Genomic DNA, 12,130 nt, shown 5'->3' on the forward strand with positions numbered 1-12,130 from the left:
AGAGATCCACTGACGATGTATGATATAAAACCGAGCCCCAATCGATGCAAGATTTAGTTGCTTCAATGGAATTTCGTATTTATGAATTAATCAGCAATCCTGTTATTTTACTAAATCAACATTCCCGTTGTTATTTATTTAATAATCAATCTTATTTATTTAAATTTAATTTCAGATTTTTCTAAGCTTACATATATATATATATATATATATTTACACGCACATACACATACACATTGTACTGAAGCTGTTATGAAATTAATTGAATGCATTTTGGAATCTCTGAGAATGTGTTCATTGTCGAAACTTTTGCGCCGTAGTGTGAGTAGAATGCTGGTGAATGATGCTATTAATTATCGACATGTTCTCAGAGTATGGTATTTAATTTAAATTAGAATAATTTGTTTAATTACTCTTTGAATTCACGCTCTTCTATCGTTCACATTAGAAATAGATATAATGGCTTACTTTTGTGAACAGGTGTATCTATGGCATGCTTTTACTACAAAACAACTTTGTCTAAATTTACACTAGAATAATATTCATTTTGCCATAAAATATGTTTAATGTTTGACCGTCCTATAATGCTTTTACATTAGCTAATATCTTTATAGATTCTCAGCGTCTTAAAATTTTTCATGTTTATATATTACTTATCAACGCTTAGTGATATATGAAAAAACTCTTATAATTTCTTCCTGTTTTCAATATTTTATAATATTTAGAAATATTGTAAATAGTCGATATTAACAAAATAATTTATTGCAATTTATAAAATTGAAACGTTTAAATGTATCTCTATTTTCAACCATCAATAAATTTAACATTATACTCATTCATTTACATTAGTGTTTTGCCACTCTGCAAATTATTTTCTACTTTAATAATATTTAATAAATATTACTTGGAATAAGAGAATTAATTAACTTCTTTTTTTTTTCAGTTTTGCGCCACTAGGAAGAGCGTTATCCAGACTGCCTGCATCCTGGCTAAGTCAACCCATTTCGTTAATAATGCAGCACACAAGCAACAATTAATAGATGTTGCCAACTCAATGCATGATACTAAGCTCAGAGGTACTCTTTCCTTCTAAAAGAAAATAAGATAGATAATCATTTGATGAGTCAGCATGAGGAATTTTCAGTTATTTCCTTTACTTCTTTGCCAAGTATCAAATTGTGAAAAACGTAAAAATTAAAATGTAAAAAGAAAGTATATGAATGTTCATCCGTTTTTATAGGGTTTTCTTTAAAATTAAAATTTTAAATCCAGTAATTATCCAATAATAATTTAGAATTCTTTTTTTTTTCTTGTGAAGAAATTCAATTTTAGAGGAACAAGTGATGAGAATCATTCCATAATAATCATTATAAACTGAAAATAGTGGTTGAAAAATTGAGGTTCCAATTAATGAACCTATCGAAAATTATTTGTGAATATTCGAATTCAATGGACTATTAGTTAGAAAATCGACCTTACTTTGAATCAACTAATTTTACTTTTAAAAATCCAATTTCTCCCAAAAGATATAGTCATATTGAACAATTGAAATCATTAGATGGTTTTGTCCAGGAATGCAGCTTTTTAAAGTTTTATAGTATCATAATAAGCCCAACTAAATTTCAATTTCATCCCTTGTTTCAGTGCCGTAAAAATAAATGAAAACTTCTTCTTTTTTTTTTTTTTTTTTTTTTTTTTTGCTTACTGAAGAACTATTAGCGAAAAAATTATTTTTAATTTTTTTCACAGTATCTGATTTCGAGTTGTTTCATGTCTGAAGATGAGATGTTCTACAAGTAGAAAAGATAATATTATAATTGGGATTATTTTGCAAAAGATTGCAGAATCCCATCTTAAATGCAACGTTCGAATTATTAGAGTCACTCGCATGGTTTATAACGAAGTCGCCATTCTCTTATAATAGTTCTTTTGAAATGTGAAAATAAATTCCATCGACTGTTGAAGAATACGAATATTGTTTTTTTTTTTTCAGAGCATTAATCATCCAGAGTAAAGAATATTTTATCCTTTCTCCTTTAAAAGGACATATTAAAAAAAACTATATATTAATTATTAGAACTTCAGTCATTCTTCTTCCTTTACAGAATGCCTACTGAACGGCATCGGATTTCATCATGCGGGTCTCAGCGTTTCCGATCGACGAATGATTGAAGAAATGTTTGTCTCAGCTCGGTTGCATGTCCTTAGTAATTACTCTTATTTTTCTTATTACAGATATTCTTTGTTATTAAAAGTTCATCTAAATCAAAATATGCTGGAATTAACCAGTATTTTTTTATACTTAACATTAATTATCATATTCAATTCATATATATAAGAAATTTCCAATAGCAAAATTGGCAAGTAAATTAAACATTGAATTTCAAAAAAATGCTCAAGTATTATCAAAAAATATTTGTTCAGAAATTCAGGTATTAGCGTGAGTAAATATTTGAATTCAGAAATTTGTAGAAGGAAATAAACTAAAGAAAAATTATTCTCCGGAACCCCAACAAATTCCCAAAGTTTATCACACACCCAATGGAATGTTTTTTTCCCCAATAAAATCTTATTAAAAATCATAATCATATCAACTTTGTGAAAGATGCAATTATTTCAGTATTCATAAATATTCTGGAGTCTATTCATGCTCATGTGAAACATGCTATTTACTCTGCATTAATTTTTTAAAAGATGAATTATCAATTCTGCCATCTAAGTATGATTTAATGTATAAGTCGCTAATAAAAAAATTCTACACATATTCTGCCCACATTTATAACGAATAAAATGTCCTCTATAATCCCAGGAGCTAAATATAATCGTAACTTTAATTATAATCCTAAACTTAAGATTAAAACAAAGATTTGAATTAATAATTAATTCGAATAAGCCAATACCAGATGTTATGAACAGACATGGGTTAAACTTCGTATTTGCAATAATTGTTTGGGCATGAAAACCGAAAAATAATCTGTCAGTTCATCAGTATTATGCAAAAATTTACTACTCAAAAATAATATCATATTTGAGAAATTTAAGCATTTTACTTTTAATCACATTTGTTTAAATGAATAGTTAGAGTTAAAATGTTATAAACTCATTTTGATAATACATACATATGTAAAAAATATATATTTTTGAGCCGTGGCCGAAGAGAGAGGACATGCTTGAAAATTTGAAAACTTCGTATTTATTTTATCCCAGGAGGCGTAAATGATATACCAGAAAAAAGCGATGACGAAACTGACGTCTGTTCACAAGCAATACAAGAGCAGAAGAGCGAAAGAGAGAGAAATATTCTTCCCCGGTGATAACACACTATGATATTCTGATAGGAATTTCTTTACACGTGTTGATTTAAGTAAGGGGAATATAGGTATCTTATAAAAGAATTTGTTTAGTTTGATAGATTTTTATTCCTTCACCCGGAGTGTGGGAACTCGCCGATTTCGCAGTTTTACAGAGCTTGTGTAGCATTAATTAAATAAGAAAGGTAGAATTGGATCAGAAAATAAAAGAACATTTTAGTATGAAAATATGGGTTAAATTAAGATAAAAATTAGGAAATTAATTAAGATTTAATTTAGATTTAGAGATATCATTATATATATACATACACCGAAATTTATTGAAAGGTATTACTTCTATTACTCTTAATAGTTCTTTAGAATGTATGTGAATACATTTTAAAGAAAAATTATAATAGATGAGCAATCCATCACCATTCGGTAAATGGAAAATGAGTAATATATCAGTTTCTTGTAAATTTGGAGAACTGATTTTTTTATTTGGTTGGACTAAAATGTTTGACTTTAATTTAAGATTGAAGTTTTTATAACTGCTCCAACCTTGCATGGTAAAACAATGAAATCCACAAAATAAAAGGGCAATAGGAACTTAATAAGAAATGCCGTTTCTAAAAAATATGCAATCTTTTACTGAAAATACGTTTTTAATATATTGCGCTTACTCACAATATGAGGTGTGAATACTTAATTTTTAATGACAGCTTTTGTTTCTAGTATCTACAAGTACTCTGGCTATGGGTGTCAACTTCCCCGCTCATTTGGTTGTGATCAAATCGACGGCGCAATATGCCGCAGGAAGCTATAAGGAATATTCGGAAACGCAATTGCTGCAAATGATTGGTAGGGCGGGAAGACCACAGGTAAGCTCATCTTACATGTTGCATAATAATGCTCTACAATAGAGTGATGCCATTAAATTGTATTCAACAATGTTTCAAAATTAAATTTGCGAATGATTTATTGATTAATCGCTAAACGAAGAAAACGTACATATGACTATATACAGCAAGACATATCTTCTTCTATCAACAATATGATTTGAAGAGATGAAAGTAAATGTGATTGATATCAAGTCATTTGTAAGGATGTGTATCACTCCAAGATGCGTTTATATCTCTCAGAGAAATATGCCTACCTATTCATTAATTGATGATGGAAATGCGCCCTTTCGAGCTTATAGAATGCTTTATAATTACGAGACGTTTTACATTTAGCTTCATCGTACAATGAAGAGCACCGAATATGCATTTCGGAACAATATCTCCTCTTTTTGATTGATATGATTCGAAATTTGGTTCCCAATCTACATCGCTGGTATAAACTAAAGACTAAAACGGTAAATGCTGAATGCCATTTTTAAATTATCCCATCCACATACATATAAATACAGATATGGCCAACTGATTAAACCGATGACGAATTGATACAAAACTCGATATCTATACTTAAATCTAGTGCTAAATTTTTATGCTAAATTTCAATTTATCTATTTGTGAGTGTGTGAATTATCGTGTTCATACAACAAAGATAGAGAGTTAGGCGGTCCTTTTATGGATATGGTTCAAAATTTATAAAAAAAATATATGCAATTTCTGTGCATTGTATTTCATCTGCCAATTTTGCTATTCTTTTGTTCACAGACAGACAGACCAACAGAATTTCAATTTTGTTTTCGGTGAGATCTAAACTTTGGCGATTCATCAGATGAAAATGATTTTTTTTTACTATTTCTAAGCTTTCTATTTATATATTTCAAATTATATAAATAATAGTCCCTTGCAGAAATATTAAGCCACGCGGGCTATGTAGATATCCATAATTGCGAAAGTGTTTTATGATGGAATAATTGCTGGTGCAAAATTCTATGGACGAACTAACCTCTAAATTATGTCCCATAAATGTTCGATGAGATTCATGTCAGACGATCTAGGTGACCAAATCATTCCCTAGAATTGTTAGGAATGTTCTTCCTACCAATCGCGAACAGCTGTGGTCCGATAACATGGCGCTTTGTCCTCTTTGTTTGGGTGGCACGAATGGCTGCAAGTAGTCTTCAAGTAGCTGAACATAACTATTTCTAGTCAATGATTGGTTCAGTTGGACCCAGTCGATTCTATGTTGTTGACAATTTGGGCCCATGGTCCATGGGGTCTGCGCCACATTCTGAACTCTACCAATTGAAATCGTGACTCATCTCATCAATTCATAGTTTTTCAGAAGTCTAGTGTCCAACGATATAGTGGCGAGCCCAGGGGAGGCGCTGCAGGCGATGTGGTGCTGTTAATAAAAACACTGGAGCACTCGAATAAGTCTTCCGCTTCCTTAACCCATTGAATCCAAATTTCACTGTACTGTCTTAACGGACACGTCCCACATTGATTTCTGCGGTTAATTCATGTAATATTGCTTCTCTGTTAACACTAAAAATTCTACGCACATGTCACTAATCTCGATCATTAAGTGCAGGCTATCGACCGCCGCATTACCCATGGTACGAGGTTGTGTCTGCAATTAGGTATTTTTGACCTTCTCTTGACTTCGTGGATTTCAGAATATTGAATTCTCTAACGATTTCCGAAATCGAATGTCCCATGAGTCTAACTACAATTACCACTCCGCGTTCCAAATCTTTTAATTCCGATCATGTTGCGATAATCACGTCAAAAACCTTTTCAATGAATCACTTCAATTCAAGCACTGTCCATTTATAATTTATGCATTTTATACGTGATACTACTGTTATCTGTAAAAACTGTACTAAATATATAAAACTATACTTGCTGAATTAGGGTTTTGTATAAACATTCAGAATTAACAAGAAATACTTTCCCTCAGCAACCTGAATTATTCCATCATAATTTTATAGATTAAAATAATAATTTATAGATATGTCACTTTCTGTTCATTGACAGTTCTTTCTAATGTATAGATATGTCACTTTCTTTGGAGTTACTTAGAATGAAGTCTCCATTACTGTCAATGAAAAATTGCCCTTATTGTTTAATACACGCTGTAATATCTAAAGATGTAGCAAAAGTTCTTAAAACTTTTTTAAAGTAAAATCTTGTGTCACCACTTATTTTTTTAGAATTTATTTCTTTAAATGTTATGCTGCTTTGAGTTTTTTCTTCTCGTTAGTTTGATTCCAGCGCAACCGCAGTGATAATGACAAAGAACAAATTGAAGGTAAGCAGATTCTTAGCACCATATTTTTAATTTATTTCATTAATTATTATATTATTCTTATTGATAAACAGTTTAATGTTGATTCGTTTCTTAAGAAAGTAGGCTCTGAACTTTTTTTGTAGCTAAAAACAGTTTAAAAAAATTCAATGTATGAAATTTACCGAACATTTTCTATTTATGCTATATTTTTAAAAATATTTGGTGATTTCTAAAAAAAATTTTAAATGGTTTTGTTTGGATAATTCTACTATTTTAAACCTTCAACCGCTGGGACCTACACTAGACTGCACGCATACTTTAGGCTTCAAACATTTATACAATTCTTTATTCAAAGAATAGGGAAGACTTTACTGATATTGCAGCTATTAATTTCGAATTCCAATAAAAGTAATTGCGTTGAGATTTAAAGAATTTAACCGGCGAATGTGATCAGCAAAACATTGTAAGCATTTAATCAAGCAATTTTATTTTACCAAGCGAGCGGTAAAAATTAAAATGAAGCCCAGAAATTTGTTTTCAATTCAATCAATGCTGTGACTAACTTTCTTGTATAATTGTAAGAAATTCAAGTATATAATTCTGCATTTTTTTTCAGAATAATACTTTGTTCAAAACATAGCTGTGGCAACAAAAATCATATATATTTGATAAAATTTATATATAGTTATCATAATTTAATGGCATTATATATAATCAAAATGTTACATTTAAAAAAACAAAAACATGTCAGCCTTTAAGGATATTATGGAGAAAGATTCATTTTTGTGGAATAATTGGCTTCATGCAGATGACGCTTAAACATTCAAATAATAATCTTAATCGACTCTTTGACCAGATGCTGGAAATTCATAATGTACACCACCCAAAAAGTTTTTAAAAAAAGTCAACTTTCTTACTTTAAATTTTAAGCGATATTGATTTTTTTTTCTTGTCTTCCAAACATTTATCTTTCAAACTACATTTACTTGACCGTTGAATTGTTTTTGTATCAAAAGGACATATCAAAGTTTTATAAGCGGCAATAAAGCATTTTAGGAAAGAGACATCTTGTGAAAATAACTTTTTGGCCAATGGGGCTGGAGCACGTTGTTGTTTTTGGAAAAATTTAAAGTGTTTGGAACAACTCGAAAAGCGATCCGTAATGATCTATGATGATCGTACCTATAAATGGTCGCTTGAAATTGGTTGACAGAAAAAAATTATTTACTAACTTGTTCAGTAATATCTCTTATCGAAGGACAATCCTCTAAACTTCTGTTATCAGACCTTATCCATATCTTGATCATTAATTGTAGCAAACGATCTACTAGACAGCGAATCTGCGACAAACTCTTTAGCATCTTAAAACTTTAATACTAATCAAATTCATAGTTTTTGGCAAAAAGTCGTCTTTAAAAGTTTTGCAATATTTCGGATGCAGAAATTTCACTGCGAGAACAAAATTTAATGTACGTTCTCTTTCTTCTCTGTAATATTTGAAATTTTTAATGAAATATATTCCTGACTTTTACCATGTGTTGTAAAAATTTTGATAAAAATTTGCGAAATATATCTACAATATATACATTTTAAATCAAGCGTAAAGGAAACTTTTTTGATAGCAATTGTAAACACTTTTAGCCAAATTTGGGAAGACTCGATAATTCTCATGCAGAAAAATCTTCATGCTTAAAGATAGCTGCTATCTGGGCTGGCGATTATTTGAAATTATACAAGAAAATAAGCCACCTTAAGGTAAAAAATTTGCGAATTCACCGTAATTAATTTGAAAAGAAATGGACAAGCGTAAACGCCATACGCAAGAAAAATTATCTTAGTTACAAATTTGTAATATATTTCATCGATAAATTATCACTATCATTGCAATGCGAGTTTTGTTCTATTTCTGCTTTCAGGAAAAATATGAAAATTTGGTGTCTGGAAAACAACTTATTGAAAGCAGGTAATACAATCTGAACTGTCTTCTGCATTACGAAAGTAATAACATAGAGATTGTTTCCGCACGAAATTTCATGGAGGGATCAAGTTTTATAATGCACCAGATAAATTGGTGCTTATCTCTTCTGAAGTTGAAATCATGATTTTGGAGTTAATGTTTGAATAGGAAAATTAATTCTCATTAGAGTACTTTATCAAATAATAATTCCAATATCGGTAACTGCAACATTATTTATAAAAATATTTATGATTTGAAAATATAAAGAAATGGTAAATAATTATAGAGACAAAGAAGAAAAATTCTCGAACAATGTTTGAATGCATCGAATAATATTCCACATGTTTGAGAAATGCTATATATATATCCGAAAACAACTCACACTCCTTTAAAAAAACATTAAACAACTTTTTTTAAATCTTAATTATATATTCTTAAGAACGATTTTCACTATAAAATACTTAAATTTACTTTTGACATTTTTATGCAGATGAAAAAAGCCAACGTTTTCAAAGGAATTTTTTAAAAATTGAAACGTTTTTATCAATACGTGAAACAGCCGTAACAGATAATAAAAGCATTAAAATTATTCTCTCCCGTTAAATTTGTAAATAAATATAAGATAAAAAATTACTGAGCATTTAACACGAGAAACAAGTTCTAAAGAAAAATCTTTTACAAGTATTGTTCCAAGAATAGCACTAAAATTAAAACAAAATTAGCATAAGCTAATGCAATAGAGCAGATTACTTTAGAAATAAAAAAATAACCCTGGCAATCAATACAAATAAAATCATCCAAACATTAAATTATTTTAAAACGTATAATAATAAAATAATATAAGGAAATAATTTTAAGAAATATAATAAGTAAAAAATTTGGAACCAAAGACATTTTTTAGTGCAATTATTTTCTATGCAATCTTGAATTTTATTGTTACTCAAACTCACCTGCCAAATGGGTACTAGTAGGAAATTAAAATTGAATTAAATAAATGATTGACAGATAATTAAGTTCTGAAATTATAAAAATAATACAAAAGGATGTGAAATTTCGAGGAGAAACAGAAAAATCAAATAATCAAATCAAATTAGATAAAAGATTTGAATAAATGAAGAATTCAATCATTTGAATCTAACATTTCTGATTATAATGTTACACAATATAATTTGCAACATATAAATGACATTATTAATTTCAAAAATTCAAAGATCAATATTCTTAATATTGTTATAAAATAAGCTGAGTTTTGCAGGGTCCCTTAAAACTACTACTGCCCGATCTGATGTTAATTTAAAATGGCTACTTCTTATCTCATGTTTTTGAAAATTTCTATTTCATTTCCGTTAAGAATGAATATTTCTATGCCGAATAATAATAAATAGAAGAAGAAAAGAAAATAACCTTTTTTGTAGAGGTTTCCATAATATCAGTTCAACGTCCTCAAGATACAGGAAAGCAATTTGTGGCTGAATGTCACATTTTTGAGCCCCGATTCAATGATGAGAATGCTATTCGAGAAGGTATTTCTCTGTTTCCCTGCTATCAGGCCCCAGAAACACGAAGTTTTCAGATCCTCATTAATAAATTAATATGTGCAAGGACCACATACATGACGATCTTTAGAGTCGCATCTCGAATTTTTGATCTACCGCTTTCCGGTCGGTACCATGTCAATAAATAGCCGAAGCCTTCTCCAGTACTGAATTGGTAGCTGATTCCATGAAAAAAAAAATACATTTAATGATAAAGAAAATAGCTTCAAAAATATCATTTCAAAATGTTATAAAAAATTGAGAATTCTTCAATTCATGTTTTAAGTTCGCATAGAGGTCTGAAAGGTAAGGTTTTGAATTCGGAATAGCCGAGTCGAAACTCACCTCCACCATGTGATGGGATCATAATAGATTTTAAGATGTATAGTTGCGGTTCTCAAATAAATGTACACGCGATAGACAGGAATGACAAATCTAGAGTGAAATGTTTGTGCAAGTATTCTTAACATCTGAACATTACATGAAATTCTGATATATCATTGCAACAATATCATAACGAAACGTTATCTAAGCAAATTTTAGCTTAAAAATATTAAAAATACTTCAACATTCATTAATTAAGAAATATAAGAATAAAATTTTATGTAGATGTTTAGATTTTGCTTCAAATATAAAATATAATACTCTTTAAAATTTTAAAAGCCTTTAAAAATCAAAATAAGTATTGTGTGATTCATAAATACCGACAAAGGACCCTTTGTAACTGAAAAATGTAGTGGAAACACTTTTTTGAGAGTGAAATTTGTCAGAATTTTGACTTTGAAATTTCAACATTGAACTATTCCTGTTCAATTTACAGCTTGCATAAGCATATTGTAGAGCATTTGAATGCAGAGATTGTTTTGGGAACCATTACAGATACTTCAATAGCTATGGAATGGTTGAAAGCCACCTATCTTTATCAAAGAGTTTTCAAGAATCCTAAACATTACGGTAAGATAAAATGCATTTCTTGAGTGAATTTGAAAAATACCTTGTTTTTTCATAACTGCCCTTTTTTTTCTCTCTTTTAGTTAAACTTTATTGTTTAAAAAAATTCAAAGTTATTTGCCTTTTTCAAGAAGTTTGTTTTTATCAATCTCTTCGCTTGAGAAATATTAGAATGAATGTTCCTATGACATTCTATAAATGAAAATCTCTTGGAAAGTTTCTTTATACAACAGTTTTATTCAGTTATTTATTTTTTCCAGTTAATTTATTTTTTAACAGTTATTTATTTTTTAACAGTTCAAACCATAATAGCTGAAATATGGTTTCCAGCTTTTGTAGCAATCGCAAAAGTTTCAGTTCTTGTAAGTTAAGAATTGAAACAAATCATTTCTCTTGAAATTGCATAACATTTATTGGAACGTAATGCCTCTAAAATGGCTGACCGCCTGCTTTGAAATGGGAACCCAAAACATTTTCAAAAATATTCTCTCTTCCCCTTAAGGGTATTATTCTCTAGCTCTTGCAATGCCAATAGATTTCTTGACCGAACAGCAACTTATTTACCTAGATGTCCCAAACGTTCTTTATTATTCAACCGGATAGCTGAATGTTCTGCGTGCCTGATTCCTTGCTTTATTAATCTCTACTCTGCCAGAAGACAAAATTATTCCCAAAAAATTCACCATCATAATTTAAAAATATTTACTTTTTAATGATATCAATTTCATTTTGCACATCGCTCAAATACAAAGAGAAACTCGGAAAATACATTCCTACCATTATTTTTTTTTATAAATTTCTTTTTTGATACCTATATTTTTACATTAGTTTGCAATGGCATTAAAATAGTTATTTAATGCGTCTTAAAAGCAAACAAATGTTCAATCGCACAAACTTCACTTTTTTGATCTGATGAGAAAAGTAAGGCTTTAACAAGCAAATGAAACAGATTTCAAAGACAGCAACGGCCTTAGGCTGTGAGATATAATCAAAATATTGCTTGTTTTCCGTAGTAACTTTGGTGAAAATTATCTTAGAAAAAATATTTTTACACTAGCTTACATTTCAAAATTACACTTTTTCAATTACATCAGTTTCATTTCTATGCAATTAATATTCAACCTATATTAATTTTTTAAGAAAATTAAAGTCAACTATTCTCAAATATAGATACTCCTTTGGTAAGCAGCATTAAGTCTTTAAATACTTTA

At 29.4% G+C, this 12,130-nt stretch overlaps 1 protein-coding gene across 1 annotated transcript in view; it reads left to right on the plus strand.

Annotated features, from left to right (window-relative positions):
* LOC129983945 (probable ATP-dependent DNA helicase HFM1) overlaps positions 1-12,130 on the plus strand; it is a 68,703-nt gene that overhangs the window by 23,242 nt on the left and 33,331 nt on the right. The window contains exons 8-13 of the mRNA XM_056093677.1: positions 944-1,076; positions 2,106-2,207; positions 4,026-4,171; positions 6,450-6,497; positions 8,393-8,439; positions 10,789-10,922. Of these exons, the coding sequence (XP_055949652.1) occupies positions 944-1,076; positions 2,106-2,207; positions 4,026-4,171; positions 6,450-6,497; positions 8,393-8,439; positions 10,789-10,922 (610 nt within the window). The remainder of the gene's footprint in view (positions 1-943; positions 1,077-2,105; positions 2,208-4,025; positions 4,172-6,449; positions 6,498-8,392; positions 8,440-10,788; positions 10,923-12,130) is intronic.

The sequence above is a fragment of the Argiope bruennichi genome, chromosome 9 (genome assembly GCF_947563725.1).
Source record: "Argiope bruennichi chromosome 9, qqArgBrue1.1, whole genome shotgun sequence".
NCBI classification, from domain to species: Eukaryota; Metazoa; Arthropoda; class Arachnida; order Araneae; family Araneidae; genus Argiope; species Argiope bruennichi.